Genomic DNA, 18,001 nt, shown 5'->3' with positions numbered 1-18,001 from the left:
ACACTCATCTGCAGAGTAGAATAAGGTGGCCCACTTCCACCGTGACGGTGGTGGCAGCCACCCACGTACATCCCCTGGCACGCAGTAGGCGTTCAGACACCGGCAAGCACGCAATCACCCTCTCCCTGGGCAGCCTCGGGCAGCCCTCCCTCTGCCCCAATCAGCAGAGCCCCCCACTGTGCTGTCCACTCCTGGGCCACATAAGATGGGGTCCTGAACACCCAGGGCTCATCTTAAGACGGTCAGTTCTCCAAATGCAGCAGGCGGGCAAACGACTGCGAAAGATCAGGCGGGGGCTTTTCAAAGCTGAGAGAGTGGCCGCTGGCGAGAGGCCTTGTGTCCGCTCTTCTTGCCTTGGTTCAGCCGGGCCCACCCCAAGGGCATCAGCATGAACCCTGGGTCCCCCAAGAACCAGCCAGGCCTGCCTCTCACGAAGGGGAGCTGACCGCAACCTGCAGGTGCCTGGCACCTCCCTCTGGATGCCGCCGCAGCCCAGTGCCTGCCGTGCAACCCTCCCTCCCTGGCGCTGTTCACCTGTCAGGTGTGGGCGGCGAGGCTGGGCGGGCAGAGGGTTCCCGGGCCTGTTCCCTCCCTCCGCACCGGGCACCCTGCTCCAGCAGATGGGAGGGCCAGTCTCATCTCCCAGGGCCTGTCCACTCTGAGTCACGATTCTAGGTGTTGGACTCAGAGCTCGAGCCTCGGGCAGCAGGTAGAGCCGCCCCCGCCTGTCCTCCGACCCTGCCGGGCCCCTATGCCCCTCCAGGCAGGCACGGACCCCTCCTCCCCAAGGCCCCCCAGCGGGGTGTGACGCCTGGACACAGGGTGCAGGGCAGGGAGCCCCAGTGTCCCTCCCTGTCCGCACTCCGGTCCTGCCCGCAGCTCCGCCCGCCCCGCATGCCTGGGCCTTCTGGAAGCTGACTCACGGCTCACTTCCTCTCTCCACCAACGTGCTCCTGCTCAGCCGCGCCCAGAGCCACCTGCAGCCCCGCAGGCCGGGCGCTGAGGACCGGGAGGACCACGAGGACACCTCATCCCTGACATTCGACCTCCAGGTGCAGCTCCCGCAGGGCCCCACCCACCCACACCCTGAGATGCTTCACCTCACCCCAACGCTCCGATGGACCTCGGGTGTCACCCACACATCTGCCTGCATTCCTAAGTTTTTTTAATCCTCAACTGAGGGTAGGATATTTTTTCAACTGATTTTTTTAGAGGGAGTGGAAGGGAGGCAGAGAGAGAAACATGGATGTGAGAGAGACACACTGAGGGGCTGCCTCCCACACACGCGCCGACGGGGGTCAGGGATCAAACCTGCAACCCAGGTATGTGCCCTGGACTGGGAATCGAACCCGTGACCCTTCAGTGCGCAGGCCGACCCTCTAACCACTGCGCCACACTGGCCAGGGCTCTCCCTGCATTCTTAAGGAACGGCTGTTGAGCAAAATACCGCTTTTCTCCCTGTTCCTGATGGGCCCAGCAGGCCTGTTTTTGCTCACCCGATACGACGGGCAGGGCAGGGCAGGCCTCGTGGCACGCCACCACTGACCACTCCCCCCAGCCCAGCAGGCAGCGCAGGCCACAGACCCTCCGAGGGGCTCCTGTCTAGTCCGCCTGTCTCTGACCCTCTTCCCCGGATGGACTAGAAACCAGCCCCTGGTGGAGCAGCAGGCACCAGGCAGCCGCCCGTGGTAGCTGTGACCCCAGAAATGATCCCAGTCATCCCAGAGTGGGACACCCAGAGGAGGGACGGCCTCCAGGCCAGCATGGCACACAGCCACCTGTGCCCATCACGGGGGGCCTACCGGGCACACACACCCAGCCCAGAACGCGGGAGGAAGGGGGTGTGGCCGGGCAAGGCCCTGGGACGGGGCACCCAATGGGGGTGGGGGGCAGGGAGGCCGGCCAGCAGGACTGCAGCAGGCTGGCCCCCCGTGGGGCCAGGGGCCTCACTCCCAGGGAAAGCCACCCAGGGACAAGGGCTCCCGGCCCAGCACGGCCCCCACTCACCCTTTTCTCAGACCCCACAGAGGACTGGGGAGAGGTCCTGGCCCCACAGCAGAGAGAAGGGTGTTCAGGGTGCCCAGCCAGGGGTGTGCAGCAGCCGCAGCCCCATGGCACCCCCAGCATGGCCGGGAGCCTGGTCCTGGCCCAGCGGAGTGAGAGCACAGGCCGGCTGGGGCTCCAGGAGCACCGCAGAAGAGCTGGCCTGCGGCAAGCTGACCTCAGACCCCCACCAGCCAGCCTGGTCCTGGGGAGTGTAGCCCGGTGGCCGAGGCCTCACTGGGCCTGGCTGCCCCTCCTCCGGCTAACCACCCCACCCCATCCTGCCAAACGGATTCCTGTACCCCTCCTCTCACTCCTCTAGGGGTCCCCACCTGGCCCAGGCTCCCTCCCACCATACTCCACCCTTCGCCACCGGCTGGCGCCCCGCATGGCGCAGGCCTCGTTGAAAAGGTGACAAGACACAGGAATCGGGCACACGGAGGCTGCTAAATGCACGTGGGCAGATGGGTGGAGCTGAGGTCTTCCAGGCACTGGCCTGGGTGCTGCCCCCAGAGTCCTCCTAGGTCCACAGAAGTGTACCCAAGATCAAGAAAACAAGATGAGTGGGTTGGTATAGACCATACAGCCACAGCAGGCAAGGCACCCCCCACGTGGGTAGAGACCTCCGCTCAGCAGTCAGGCGAGCACAGGAGCCCAGGCCCTGGCTGGCTGCTGAGTCCCACTCCAGCCTCCTTCCACTGTCCCCGCCTCATTTTATCTCCTAAGGGACAGGAGCACAAAGGGTCGCCTGCTGTTACTGGCATCCTCTGAGCCTGCCCAAGTGGCCACTTTCTTCCGAAACATAAGCCCAGCAAACTCCCCGCCTGTGGCTGCTCCCAGGCCCCCTGCCCACCCTCTGCGCCCTGCGCAGGGTGTGTGCCGACTCCGGGGTGCCCTTCTCAGCCTCCCCCTCCCGCCTGCTCGGAGCTCCAACTGCAGCCCTCCTCCCTGGCGAAAGGACCTGCAGGGGCAGACAGACCCTGCACGCACTGGGAGCCCACGCAGAGCCCGTGTCAAGGAGATGGATTCACCCACCTCCCCCTTCGCAGACCAGACGGCGGTCTCAGGGCCCCGCTGCCGCTCCGCATGGCCACGCCCGGCCACGCACAGACGGGTGCTCTGCCACCCACCAGCTCAAATTCAGAGGTGGGAGCAGCGAGGCCCAGAGACGCTCAGGATCTGAGCCAGCAGAGTGTCTGAGCTCCCAACAGTCCCGTCTGCAGCCTTTCTCTCGGGGCCACAAGGCCAGGCCTCTGGGGTGCGTTCAAAGCCAACACCACTTTCAGGTTTCAAAGGCTGTCAAGTGTGTGCCGGTCCCGCAGGCTGGGCTGTCAGGCTCAGTGGGGTCCCTGTCACCCTCCCTGCCTCTCCCTGCGGGTCATGCAGAGGACTCCGCCCCCTTGAGGACCCTGCCAGCCCCCATGCTCCTGAAGGGGCAGAAGGAACTGCCCACGGACACAGCGCTCTGGCCCACGAAGTCACTTCCCATGGCTGGGACACCAACCCTGTGTGGCAGCTACACTGGAACTGAACCACATAGTGGATGCAAGTGGGGGGGCGGTTTCCCCAGAAGGAACATTATTGATCAGCAAGGGGAGGAGACCGGAGGACCCAGGTGGTCAAGATTAGACTATGGCCACATCACTGGGACGAACTCACTTTCACTGAAAGTTGGCAGATGGTCCCTCGCAGCAGGAACAGACGTGTGTGTGTGTGTCCCCATCACTGAGATGGCCCAGAGCCATGAAGCCCCAGTGGCAACAAGCGCACTCAGCACCCAGACCCTGGCTTCTAAAACCACTCTCACATTGAAGGGCCTGGGCTCCTGGGAGACCTGGATGATTCTGGGGCTGGGCAAGAGATGCACAGGGGAGCTCGGAGCACCTGTAGGCCACACAGTGAGGACGTGCTCCCCTCACCCCACCATGATGGGGGTGCGGCAACTGGGGGGCCTCCAATGGCAAAAGCTGGGACAGGTTGACACCAAAACACAGTGGGGCTGTATCATAGCCCAAAGCACAATATGAGCCCACACCGATCTAGGTACGTGGCTGAATTGATAACTGAGGGGAAGAGACAAGTCTCCATGCAGATTTCCAAGTCATCCTGAGATACTCCACCCACAAGAGGTGGAATGTGACTCCCACCCCTTTAACTTGGGCCATGCACGGTGACCTTCCAAAGAAGACCGTGTGGACAGGGGGAAAGTCCCCACGGAGAAGCCTGACAGACGTGCCTCGGCCAGGAGATCAGGGTCAACATCACAGCGGTCAGTCAGGTGGACGGCATGTGCCCGACAGGATGTGACGAGAAGACGCTACACCTCCCAAACCCTCGGCCCCAGTCCAACCCTGAGATAAACGTCCCAATTCCAACGGACAAATTCCAGCGGCGAGGGATCCTGCAATGGACCTAAAACTGCTCAGGACTGTCAAGGTCATCAAAGTAAGACCAGTCCGAGAAAGTGACCTGGCCCAAAGGAGCCTACCGGATGGGGTCCTGGGACAGAATAAGAACATATTGGGTAAAAAGTAAGGAAATCAAAACAAAACACAGACTTTACTTAATAATGTATCAATTTTGGTTCATTAGTTATAACAATGTTCCCCACTATCAGGATGTTAATGGAAGAAACTGGGAGAGGGGAGGAACATGGAAACTCTGTATTGTATTTGTAAGTTTTCTATAAACCTAAGACTGTTCTAAAAAACAGTCTATTATTTAAAAAAGAAACAAAAAATCAACCCAGCAGGCCGCCCAGTACAAGGTGGGGGGCGGGGTGGGAGGGGGCGGGCGGGGCTCCAGGCTCAGCCAGCAGCTGGGCCTGAGCACCCAGGACACCCGCAGCCACACCCAGGGCCGCCCTTGAGACACCCTGGAGGACGCGGTGATACGTACACTTAACAGAAAGATAACCAAGGGACAGAAATAGTGAGAGTCAGTGACAGAGGGGCTCCACCCCCCCACCTGCAACAATTCATTCCCCACGCACTTGCCACTGTCGCCCTGAGGCCAGCCACGGGTCAGATGAAAAGGAGGCCCCTGCCCTCCGGGAGCTCAGAAGGCAGGCGGGTAAACAGGCGGCCACACACAGGGAGGCCAGCAAAGGCACCCTAACCCCGTGGGAGTGGAAGGGCCAGGAAGGCTTCCTGGGGGAGGTGACTTGAGCACAGCTCACACCAATGGCTGCTGAAAATGAGATGGGACATGTTAAATGGCTCGGGGGTCTCTGCACACAGTGGGTGAACATCAGGAGTCCTTGGATGGCTTGTAGCAACCAAAGGGGCTGTTATGAACTCTGACGCCTGGTGCCTGGTGAGGCCAAGCACGTCCACCTAGACACATAACAAAAAGTGGTCCATACAAAAGGTACCGGGGAGAGGGGCCACACTTCAGAAGAGGCGCAAAGCACAGAGTTGCACAGAGTTGTCAGTACACGCTGCCACACGGATGCCACCGCACACTGCCACACGGATGCCACCGCACACTGAACACGGATGCCACCGCGCGCTGCCACACGGATGCCACCGCGCGCTGCCACACGGATGCCACCGCGCGCTGCCACACGGATGCCACCGCGCGCTGCCACACGGATGCCACCGCACACTGAACACGGATGCCACCGTGCACTGCCACACAGATGCCACCGCGCGCTGCCACACGGATGCCACCGCGCGCTGCCACACATGCCACCGCACACTGAACACGGATGCCACCGCGCACTGCCACACGGATGCCACCGCACACTGAACACGGATGCCACCGCGCGCTGCCACACGGATGCCACCGCGCGCTGCCACACGGATGCCACCGCGCGCTGCCACACGGATGCCACCGCGCGCTGCCACACGGATGCCACCGCGCGCTGCCACACGGATGCCACCGCGCGCTGCCACACGGATGCCACCGCACACTGAACACGGATGCCACTGTGCACTGCCACACAGATGCCACTGCGCGCTGCACACGGGTGCCACTGCACACTGCCACACGCTAAATGAAGGAAACAGACCCAGAAGGCCTCATGTTGTGTAATTCATTCACTCAAAATGTCCAGAAGAGGCAAATCCACAGAGACAGGAAGTAGATCAGCAGTTGCCGGGGGCGGGGGTGGGCCAGGGTGTGGGGAGGGACTGAAAAGTGAATGCAAAAGGGTATGGATTTCTTCAGAGGGTCATGAAAATGTTCTAAAATTAGACTGTGATGATGGCTGCACAATTTTGTGAATATACTAAGTCAGTGAATTGCAGTTTCCATGGGCAGACTGTATGGTGTATGAAGTATACCCCAATAAAGATGTTTAAAAAACAAACACACACCTCTCACTGCCCAGCCTTGTCCCCTCCCCACCCACAGCCCAGCCTGGATGCCCATGGGCTCCCCCCAGCCGGGCTCCCAGGGCTGCAGAGGGGCCCCCAGGGCAGAGCCAGGTGCCCGCGGCTGTGCTGCAGGTCACTCCCTGCAGGGAGCACGCCCATTCATTCATTCCCCAAATGCTTACAGAGCTCTTGCTCTGGACACATGGGAAAAAGTGCTCAACCGGACCGGAGAGGCCCCTGCGTCCAGGGAGGGGACAGTCACAAAGCGGGGAGGGGACAGTGACTGAGGAGCTACTTCCCTAAACAGGGTGCTCACAGGAGGCCGCCCTGCCCGGGGAAGGGGCAGAGGCAAGGCAGACACAGGGGTCTGCTCTCTCTGGACAGCCTGGCAGGTATCCAGCCCCACAAAGGGCGTGGAGGGCAGGGCGGGTGGGGCTGGAAAGGAAATGGTGCCTCTGTCCTGGGCGGGGTCTGGGCCACTCTCCAAGTCCAGCAAGCGGACCCTCCCAGACAGCTCCAGCCCCTCCTCTGAACCTGGGAACCCACCAGAGGGGGGAGCTGTTTCCCCAGACCCCAACCCCTGTGGCCTCCGTGGCACCCCGAGCTTTTGGTTTCTCCCACCTACAGCTTAACTTGAGTTGGGTGGCTTCAGGGGACTCAGGGTAGAGCCCCCTGCCCCCTATTTCTGAGGGGCAGGTTAACTCAGAGCATCATGCTCTCTGAGCGCCTGCATTTCACAGAGCAGAGCAACCTGGCAGGGTCCAGTGTGACAGCTCTTCCCGAAGCCCTCACTCCTAGACAATCACGGCCACGCCACCTAACACCAGCCAGTGCTGAGAATGGGGCAGATCTCCCCCAGCCCCACCTCCCTCTCCCTCCTGGAGAAGCACAGGCCAGGGCCACCTCCCAGACCTCTGGCCTCTGCATTCCAGACCAAGACCCTGTTTCCAGGTGACTAGACTGAGGCCTGGAGAGGCTGTGCGTCCCGCCCATGAACCAAGCGTTTCTCCACCTACCCCCTGAACACGGCACCCACATCAGGAGCAGAGGCTATGGGGTTCAAACCTGGCTCTTCCACTCAACAGCCTGCTACTCACCTCTGAGCCAGGCCTTCCTGCTCTGAGAGGTGAAGCTAAAAACAGCCCCTGCCTCCGGTGGCTACAAAACTCAATCGTATCAGGCAGTTAGAACATGGGGGCCCAGGTCCGGGGCCCTCTGGCTGTCACTGCAAGTTTGAGAGCAGAGACTCCTCGAGGTAACTTCCGATTCACTTATACTTCTTTTTTGTAATGATCTTTTTAAAAGATCATTATTGATTTCAGAGAGTGGAAGGGAGGGGGAGAGAGAGAGAGAAACATCAATGATGAGCGTCATGGATCGGCTGCCTCCTGCACGCCCCCGACTGGGGACCGAGCCTGCAACCCGGGCCTGTGCCCTGACTGGGAACTGAACCTCGCTCTCCAGGATCATAGGTCGGCGCTCAACCGCAGAGCCACGCCGGCCGGGCCCACTTACACTTCTTTCACGAATCCCAAACACTGAACTTTACAAAGGGGTTACTAGGGAGGCGGCCCGGTCTTTGGAGCCAAACAACCCAAGTTCTGACCCCAGCTCTGCCGCTTAGCTAACTGGGACTCAGGCAGGCAGCCCATCTCCCTGTGCCTCAGTTTCTTCAAATGTAGAAGGGGGTGACGAGGTATGCCATGAGGACCCCATACGACAGACGCAGGAAAACACCCAGCACACCGTCTGAGGTCATACTGAGCGACTGCTAGAACTACTATTAATTTTTCGGTAGGCCCACACTTCCTGTCTTCCGGTGTGACCGCAGGGGACTTCAATCACGGGGCTTAAACATAACCGCAACCCTGGTTATTACTCAAATGCCACACAGTGGTCCTCAGATGGCGACTGTCATCAGGGTGGGTGACGGCCCGTCTCCGCCCAGCCCCTGCACGCAGGCCACGGGCAGACATGGAGGGTCTTCTCTAATTAGGGGTCCGCACTCTCCTCCCCGCCTCTGTCCATAGGAGCCATCGGAGCAGCTTTGCTGTCCTCAGGTCCTCAAGTTTACCGGTTACACTTCTCGGTCGGCGGTGGCTCCAAGCAGGGACCGGGCTGCCCCAGACCCGGCGCTGGGCGGTGCCTTAGCCACTCTATTCACTAAATGAGCATCACCTTCAGGGACCCGGGCCTCCTCCCACGCCCGCAGGACAGGACAGCTGAGGACCTCAACGCGCCTCCTCTGCAGGGCAGCTCCCTAGACTCGGCCCGGGACACAGGCCCCACCAGAGTTCCTGCGCCTCCGACAGACCTACGCCCACCGCAGTGCCAGAGAGCCCCCAAGCCAGCTCCCAGTCTCCTCAAAACCAAGGCCTTCCACGGGCCACCCGAGCGGCCACATTCGCCTGGGGGGCCTCCCGCAAGCGCCGAGTCTAGGCCCGGCCAGCAGAGGCTGGCTCCCCGGCAAGGACATCTGCATCCCTCCCACTGCTCACTTCTCACGGCCCACGTCTCCTTCTCCGCAACTCATTTTTAACTTCTTCAAGCGCGGGGGTGCTCTGCCAACCCCAACGCTGGCGGCGGCCCCCACAGGGCAGCAAGCACACCCTTGGCTCTTCACGGAACCGGTCTCCTGTGCTCCTGAGAGCAGATGCAGCCGCCTTGTGCCCCACCTCACGGGAGGAGCAGAAACTCGGGGGGGGGGGGGCTGGCCCCTCAGCTGCAACCAGTGTCTTCCTCCCACCCAGCACTAACTGGCATTCTGGGAACGCTCAAGCCCCCACTGCAGCCACTCGGCAGGACCCCCATCCTGACACACGCAGAGGCCCTAACACCAGAGACGAGGGGCCAGAGGCCCACACCAGAGGAAAACGACCTAGCTCCCCAAGGAGGGTAGTCCCCCCCCAAAGTAGCACCTGGCTGGGGCCAGGCCACTCCAGGATGGGAACCCCAATCCCTCACAAAGCTCAGGTACATCGGCTTCCACAGGGAAACTCCCAAACCGCAAAGCATGGGGAGCTGGACAGGGTTCACTGGGGCCCATGAGATGTCGGGGTACCCGTGGCACAGCCACCAACATGAGTCACGCTGTGGAAACGTCAGGGAGGCCCCCCTTTCTTCGATTACATGGGTCCCATGGAGATGTGGTCTGGTTTTGGAGCTGCCGTCTGTCACAATGTAGCATTGCTCAGATACTCTGTTACAAAGAGAAAACGGGCTTCCGGCTCCCCTGGCAACTGGCGCTGGAATCTAATAACACTCCACTTCCATTGTGCCCGAGCCTCTCCTCTCCCACCCCACAGCAAAAATGGTGATTTGGGGAAACCAGTCCGATCCTCCTGGTTTCTAGCTGGTGGAGGGGAGACCCCGGGAGACGGAGGAGAGCGGAGGTCACAGGAGCTGGCGACCAATTCGTCTCCTGACACCCACTCCGGGATGGACTAGGCAGACAGGTGGAGGGCGCGGAAGGGGAGCCTGAACGGCGGCAGGTTGGCAACAGACCCCCTGGTTCTCCCCTCAGGAAGGGCCCCCGCCCGCGCTGGTAAAAGACAGACTAAACCACTGCCAGGGCCAGGGCCAGGCCAGGGCGAGCAGACCACAGCTCTGAGAGTTCCCCCGCGTTTCCTGATGCCAGCAGGCAGATATCGCGGGAACAGGCCCTGCCCGGGCCCAGGCCACACTGCTGGGACTGCCGCCTCCCACAGCCCCCCAGCCAGGCAGCTCAGAGGAAAGAAGGACAGACAAGGGGGTGGCACCCATCTAGAGGTCCCGGGACCCCTACCTCCCAGTCCCAAAGTCCAAGCTGGAAACCGCCCACCAAGAGTCCAGGGGCAGGAGGTGGGGAGGCGGGGGGGTTCACGGCCCCTGCCCCAGCGTCACCTGCTAGAGAAGGATCGACTTCATGCTCTAGGCTGGGAGCACAGGCAGGTGGTCCCTTACCTGGGCCAGGCAGAGGGTGTTCAGGGGGGTCTGCAGCAGGAAGGAGGAGCAGGGCCCCCCGATCCAAGGTGTCCCTGCTACCGACTGTGGGACATGGGCAGGGGCATTAACCGGCACACACTCACCCAGCCGGACTACATGTCCCAAAATGGGCCTAGGACACAGGAGGGGGAGAGTGGGGGAAACAACGGCCGCCCAGGGGCAAAGGGCACCTCTAGCCTAGCCAGGGTGTTTGATCTCTGCCCAGGGTGTGCCGGGTCAGTGGGAGCCTGCATCACCTCGTCTAACCCTCTCATCTGCCCCCCTTCCCATTTACTGGGGGAAACTGAGGCACAGGGAGGTTCCATGCCTCTTGGCCAAGGTCAGAGCAGGTGCGTGATGGAGGCCAGCCTCCAAATTCCTCCCAACGACAGCCCAGCCCTGCCCCTGCGGTCCCGCCAGGCCCGGCTGGAAAACAAGCCCCGGGGCTGGGCTGATGGGCCGCGCGAGGCTCAGGGCTCTGGATCCTCCCCAACCACACAGGGAAGGCAAGGGGGGAACCTCATCCTGCAAAAGGCGGCCCCCAAACGCAATTGTACCTGCCTCTGGAAACACGGGGCTGCCAGGGGACCTAGGTCTCCAGCCCTGGGGGTGGCTGCTCCTTTAGCCACAGAGCCTCCGGGTGGGGCAGGGAGCCGCCAGCCCCCCCCCCGCCTCTGGCCCCCCCCCGACGGCGGTGCAGGGCCCGCCCCAGGCAGGTGAGGGCCAGGGGGGGGCTGCCGCGCGACACCCCCTCCTCTCCCGCACGGGCACCGGGGCGCAGGGGAGCCCCGCTAGCAAAACAGCCCCAAACAAAGGGGGAGGCCTCAGAAAGAGGGGCGCAGGGGGTGGGCGAAGGCCCACAACTTTTTGGCGGGGTCGTCTCAGAGGTCGCAGGGCCCCAGGGCTCCCCGCTCCCCTCCCGTGCCCCCCAAGTGTGGGTCGGGAAGCGGACCTTCGCCGCGCCCACGCCCCCCTCGGGCCTCGGGGACGCCCCGGCCCTGGACCACCGCCCCGGCCTGGGTCCCGCGCCCACCACGTCCGTCTCCCCGCGGCGGGCCCGGCGTCCAGGGCGCGGGGCGCGCGGCCCGAGGGCGTGAGCGCGGGGCGCGCCCGGGGCGCGGGAGGACGGGCCGAGCGCGCCGCTTACCCTGAGCGCAGGTCGGGGCCGCCTCGCATCCACGCGCCGCGGCGCCCCCCTCGCCGGCCGCCCGGCCGCGCTGCACCTGCCGCCCGCCCGCGAGCGCGGAGGACGCGGCCCCGCGGGTCCCCGCCACGAGCGCGGAGGCGGCGGCGGCGCCAGGTCGCGCGCTCCGGTCCCGCTGCGCCGTCTGCGCGCCCCGGCCCCGCTGCGCAGCCGCCGCCCCGCCCGCCGCGCCCGCCCCGCCCACGCCGCGCAGCCCCGCCCACGCCGCGCCTTAAAGGGGCCGCCCGCCCCGCGCCGTGGACGCCGGGCCCGCGGGAGCGCGCCTGTCCCCGCCGGTCCCCGCGCGCGCCCGGGCTCCCTCGCGCGGCGCGGCCTTTGTTTGGGTGGCCCACGTGCGCCTCGGCCACTCGCACCCACGTGCGCGCGCGGCGGCTCCGGCCCGTCCGCCCGCCCCCCGCGGTCGCCGCCACGGGGTCCCGCGCGGCGCGTCCGGCCCGGCAGAGGCCTCGGGCCCCCGCGCACCAGCCCGCCGGCTGGACACCCCCAGGGGAGCACCGGGCCGCCTCTGCTTGGCAGGGTCGCGTGGGGGCAGGACTCGGGACGGAGCTCAGTTCCCACCAGCGGGGTCAGTGACCTCGGGGTCAAGGAGACCGCGCTGCACGGAGAGGCCCGCTCAGGCCTGGCATCCCCAGCCCCGTGGCCAGGGGTGGGGACGTCCAGACAGCCTGAGGTCCTCGCTCCCACTGTGCCCAGGGCCGCGGTCCCCCGGGGCCCAGCCGCCCCAGCCCCGCCCCCCCTCCCCACGCGGAGAAGCAGGTGGGACCCTCGCATCCCTCACCTCGCCCGCCTGCCCTCAGCTTCTGCCCACCTTCTGCTGGCCACCCCCGGGCACACGGCCGGCTCCTGCCTCAGGCCCTGCTGCCCCCCGAGTGGCCTGCGCTCCAGCTCCAAGGCCTGCACAGCTCCACCCGCACCCCCTCCAGGTCTTTGCTCAAGTGCTGTTTTCTCTCGAGGTCCACCCTGAAGAGAAAATCCTACTTAAAAACTGACGATCCTGCCCCGCCGGCGTGGCTCAGAGGTTGAGCGTCGCCCTGGGATGCAGGAGATGGCAGTTGAATTTGGGTCAGGGCACATGCCCGGGTTGCGGGCTCGATCCCCAGCCGGGGGCGTGCAGGAGGCAGTGGAGCCATGACTCTCTCATCATTGATGTTTCTATCGCTCTCGCCCTCTCCCTTCCTCTCTCGGAAATCAATAAAAACATATATTTTTTTTTAATTGCCAATCCTACTTAAAAACTGCCCCATACCCACCACTCCTCCCCTCCTCTCTGGCTTTATTTTTCTTTCCGGCGCTGAAAGATAATATATAATACACTGTAATATTCTGTAAGCCGAATAAAGTCCCCCGAGATGTCCATGCCCTGACCACCAGACCCTGTGAATGTTACCTTACTTGACAAAAGGGACTTGCAGATGTGATTATGTTAAGGATCTAGAGATGGGCAGGTTATCCTAGGTTATCCAGGTGCGTCCAATGTCATCATAAAGATCCCCTGTAATTACTAGAGGGAGGCAGGAGGCTCAGAAGTCGAGAAGATGTGGCTGTGGAACCAGAGGTCAGAGAGCTGGAGCTAGAGCCGAAGATGCCAACCTGCTGACCTTGAAGAGGGGGGAAGGGCATACGAGCCAAGGAATGCAGGCGCCTCTAGAGGCTGGAAAAGATGGGAAAAGGATTCCCCCTGAGAGTGTCCAGAAGGAACCGGCCCTGCTGACCCTGGCCTCCAGAACTGTAAGAGAATAAATGTGTGTTATTTACGCCACTAAGTTTGTGGCAGCTTGTGATAGCAGCAGTGGGAAACTTATACATATTCTTTTTACTACCCTGATTTATTCTGTGCATTTTCTGTCTCCCAACTAGCATGTCAGCTCCCTGGGGCAGAGGCACTTCCTGTTTCCTTCCTGCTGCCTCCTCAGCACCTAGAGCAGTGCCTGACCCGGGGTTGTTTCTAACCTCAGGGCCTTTGCACAGGCTGTGGACTCTGCCTGGAGTGCTCTTGCTCACCCTTCACTGGCTCCAGCTGGGCACCTCCTGACTAGCCAGTCTGGGCTCTCTGCCTCCTTCGGTCCCAGCACCAAGACCAATGGGTGACCTTTGCCTCTAAACCTGCCTCTCCCGCCAACCTGTGCTCTGCCTGAGGGCAGGGACCACATTTGACCCCAGCCTCCCAGCCCAGGGCCACAGCAGGTGCTCAGTGTACTGTCTCTCTCTATAAACCCAGGGACAGTGGGTCTTCTCTGGCCATCTCACTACTTTCTGCTCTTTACAGGCACACTCATGCTCAAGTGCCCCCCTCTTCCAGGAAGCCTTCCTAGACTGCCCTTTTTCTCTGAGCTCCCACAGGGTAATTCTGTCCATTCTGGACTCTTTCAGAAGAGCCAGCCTGCCCACAGGCCCCTCCCAGCCAGGGCCCACGGCCATGGGGGCTTCCTCACTCATCCTGCCCCTGAGCCATAGCCTCTCTTTGTTCCCCTCCTCTTGTCACCCCCACCCCAGCCATCCCAGCCTTTGGACTTGGACACTGGCCTCAGAGCTGTTGTCCCACCTTGGATTCTGAGCACAGCCACAGCCCTTGGACACCTCAGGGACCTGCTCTCTCCCCACCAGCCGCTGGTCGAGGCTGTGTTGACCTTTGGCCACCCCCACCTAACCCTCTGAGCCTCAGTTCCTTGTCTGTGAAGTGAAGCAGTGAGAGGCCCTCCCCAGGCTGGGGCTGTGGTCTCTACCAAGGCCCTGAGGAGGTGGGCATAGCCTGCAGGGGAGGCCAGGGGCACGCAGGGCCGGTGCAGGCCGTCCAGGGGGCTGGAGACCCGCTAATTCTCTATTTTGTGTCAATCAGCGCTTTGCACTTCAGTAACCTGGGAGTGCCTTGAGCATGGTAGGTGCTCAGCCAAGGTGCTTCTAATGAGCGGCCAAATGACACCCAGAAACATCATTCCCATGTTTCCTTGACTTTAAAATGCCACCAGTAAGATTCCCCAACTTAGTAACAGCTTTTCAGGAACAAGGGAACCACCTGCCGCTCCTGTTGTAGGTGCATCAGCTTCTCAGGGAGGTTGCGGTGACACAAGGGACAGCCTGGGGTGGCGGAGGCCTGGAGTGGAGGCCTTTCCCTGCAGGGGGAGGTTGTGCTCTCTGCAGAATGGGGGCCCCTCAGCAGAGCTCGGGCCGCCCCAGGGAGGCGGCAGAGCGCAGGCCCCCAGCCCGCAGCCCGCAGCCCCCAGCCCGCAGGCCCCAGCCCCCAGCCCGCAGCCCCCAGGCCCCAGCCCCCAGGCCCCCAGCCCCCAGCCCGCAGCCCCCAGCCCGCAGCCCCCAGCCCCCAGCCCGCAGCCCCCAGGCCCCCAGCCCCCAGCCCGCAGCCCCCAGCCCCCAGCCCGCAGGCCCCCAGCCCCCAGCCCGCAGCCCGCAGCCCCCAGCCCGCAGCCCCCAGGCCCCCAGCCCCCAGCCCGCAGGCCCCCAGCCCCCAGCCCCCAGCCCGCAGCCCGCAGCCCCCAGGCCCCCAGCCCCCAGCCCGCAGGCCCCAGCCCCCAGCCCCCAGCCCGCAGCCCGCAGGCCCCCAGCCCCCAGCCCGCAGGCCCCCAGCCCCCAGCCCCCAGGCCCCCGGCCCCCAGCCCGCAGCCCCCAGGCCCCCGGCCCCCAGCCCGCAGCCCCCAGGCCCCCGGCCCCCAGCCCGCAGCCCCCAGGCCCCCGGCCCCCAGCCCGCAGGCCCCCAGCCCCCAGCCCGCAGCCCCCAGGCCCCCAGCCCCCAGCCCGCAGGCCCCCAGCCCGCAGGCCCCCAGCCCCCAGCCCCCAGCCCGCAGCCCCCAGGCCCCCAGCCCCCAGCCCGCAGGTCTGGGGCAGGGGCTTCTGCGCCAACTTCGGTTCTGGCTCCCGGGCCTAGCGGAGTGCGCCACCTCGTGGCCACAGGCGGACTGCAGGGGCCGGCGCCGCGCCCCCTGGGCAGCGGGTTGTAGACTTTCCCAGGCCCTGGCCCCTGCCCAGTCCTCCTGCCACCACAGGCCAGGGGCGGGCACCACTTAGGGCCACGTGGTCAGGGCCCTCCTCCTTCGCAGTTCTGCCTCTGCTCCCCTGGGGAGGAGACAGAGACCCGGCCGCTGCTAGCCTGGATCTAGGCTCTGGGTCTTACCAGCTGTGTGACCTTGGTGAGTCCCTCCGCCTCTCTGAGCCTCAGTTTCCCTACTTTTCAGGGTGGGGACCGGGAACCTCCTTCCTTCTCGCCCTCCACTGGCTCCACAGCCATGCGGAGGCAGCCAGCAGTCAGGCCTGGCCTCACTGACCTCATTGGGGGCAGAAGTTTTGTGTGGTCGGCCTGCCCAAGTGGTCAGTGGAGGTGGGGGAGCCGAGGGAGTGCCTGCCCCAGCCTGGGGCCCTAACAGAGGCCAGAGGGAGGAAATGGGGGGGGCACAGCCCTCAGAGTCCTTAGGTCCAAGGGACTGAGTGGGTGTGGTGGCTGAGAGGGAGCTGGGGGGCTTGTGAGCAGAGGTGGCCAGTGGGGGGAAGCCCAGAGGGATTGAAACAGAGCAGGATGGAGGCCCCTACACACAAAGTTAGGACAGAAAAAGAGAGTTAGACAGACAGTTGTGAGCCTACGGACCAGCTCTGTCCAATAGAACTTTCTAGAATGAAGAAAATGCTCTGACACTGCGCCGCCCAATGCAATAGCCATACCCGACCATCAAGCACTTGAAACGTGGTTGGTGTGAATGAGAAGCTGAGTTTGCAATGGTTTCATTTTAATGAATTCAAACGTAGGGAGCCACATGTGGTGGTGGCCCTAGGACGTGGACGGCCCCGCCACGAATACGACAGTGCGTCAGAGAGAGTTGCCCCCCAAACACATGAAACTGGAGGCCAAAGCATTAAGGAAAATGATAAAATCATGAAAGAACACATAATTCAGAATTGGAAAAACTTAGAAAACAGATGCTTGAAGGAGAAAATTTGAGAGCGGAGGTGATAAGAGCACAAATCATTCCAGGAATGAGGACAGGACTACAGGGGACGCAAGGAGGAACGGACACGCCAGGCGATGCCTTGCGATGAGCAGAAGAGAGAAAGCGGGAGAATTTTTTTTTTAAATAAAAAAGAAATGAGAGATAAAAGGATCTGAGAGAAACTGGGAGGTGCGCAGCAGGGCTCTAACATACGGCTCATCGTAGGAACCAACAGATACTGACGCTGTAACTCAAGAAACTGCTCCTGGCCCGGCAGGGTGGCTCAGCGGTTGAGCTCGACCCATGAACCAGGAGGGTCTGGTTCGATTCCCAATCAAGGCCCATGCCCGGGTTGCAGGCTCGATCCCCAGGAGGGGGCGGCAGGAGGCAGCCGGTGGACGTTTCTCTCTCATCAATGTTTCTGTCTCTCCCTCTCCCTTCCTCTCTCTCTAAAAAGAAATCAATGCAAACAATTTAAAAAATCTTAAAAAACAAAAACAATGAACCTAGAACATCCCCATCATACCAACAAAGCAAGAAGCTCTCCTGCAGGGCATCCGGCCAGAGCCTCACTCAAGGGCTGGGGGCAGGTCTGGATCCCCGAACAGGCTCTGCGCCCTCCTGGAGCTGCCCCAGAGCCAGGCCTGCCGTCACCGGGGAACCCGGAGGCCCAGGTCACTGCCCAGCCAGCCTCTATCCACGAAGGCTGAACCCGTCAGCCGCCAGCCCTGACACACGCCCGCAGACCACAGACAGCCTGCCCGTCGCTCAGGAGGCCCACGGGCAAAACCACCACACAGGAGAGAGGAGGGGCCCGGGCTGGCTCTGCCTCTGTGGGAAAGAGCTTGCCTGCGGCCCCAAGGAAGCCTGGAGAGCTGATGAGTGACCTGTGAGACCCGAGGCCCTGCAGCTCCTGTTTAAGGAGGGAAGAGACAGGCAAGGAGGGAGGAGGGTTTGGCCACTGGCTGCTTGGCCTCCCTGGTCCTTGGTGTCCTCACTGTGCACGTGGGGTGGTGATGTGAGAGGCCCTGGGGATAAGAGCGCAGACTCCAGAGGGACGGCCTGGGCTTGCCCGTGGCTCTGCTGCCTACAGGCTGTGTGACTCTGGACGAGTTACTGAGCCTCTCTGTGCCTGAGCTTCCTCGCCGGTTAAGTGGGATTGAACAAGACATACCGCCAATGGTCGTTAGGGGAGCCAGTGAGTTAGTATTTATACAGCATTTAAAACAGCGCCCGGCACAGGGTGAATGCGGTGTAACTGGAACCTCAAAATTTCATCCAACCTCATTATTAATTTAGTGCTGGGCGCTCTTGCTAGGCCCTGGCCGCATCCTGGGCTGACAGAGATGAGCCGAAGGAAAATACAACATGCGTACGACTGACCGCATCCCATGATAGCCAGGACTTGTGATCTGTGAGGGGTCCTGGGTTCAGAGGGACATGAGGGGTAGGAAGGAACGTTCTGCCTGGGGTGGTCAAGGAAGGCTTCCTGGAGGAGGGGCACTTAGCTGGAGGGGCCTGGAGGCACAGGCTGGAGGCTG

At 62.7% G+C, this 18,001-nt stretch overlaps 1 protein-coding gene across 1 annotated transcript in view; it reads right to left on the bottom strand.

Moving 5' to 3' along the window:
• The window catches only part of GRAMD4 (GRAM domain containing 4), a 61,256-nt gene extending 49,751 nt beyond the window's left edge, over window positions 1-11,505 (bottom strand). The window contains exon 1 of the mRNA XM_087814986.1: window positions 11,473-11,505. Coding sequence (XP_087671112.1) covers window positions 11,473-11,501 — 29 coding nt within the window. The 5' untranslated portion in view covers window positions 11,502-11,505. The remainder of the gene's footprint in view (window positions 1-11,472) is intronic.
• Window positions 11,506-18,001: the final 6,496 nt, after the last annotated feature.

This window comes from Miniopterus natalensis, chromosome 2, assembly GCF_054644295.1.
Source record: "Miniopterus natalensis isolate mMinNat1 chromosome 2, mMinNat1.hap1, whole genome shotgun sequence".
In the NCBI taxonomy this organism is placed as follows: domain Eukaryota; kingdom Metazoa; phylum Chordata; class Mammalia; order Chiroptera; family Miniopteridae; genus Miniopterus; species Miniopterus natalensis.
Note: the sequence above shows the minus strand (reverse complement) of the source record. Positions and strands in the feature narration are given on the sequence as shown.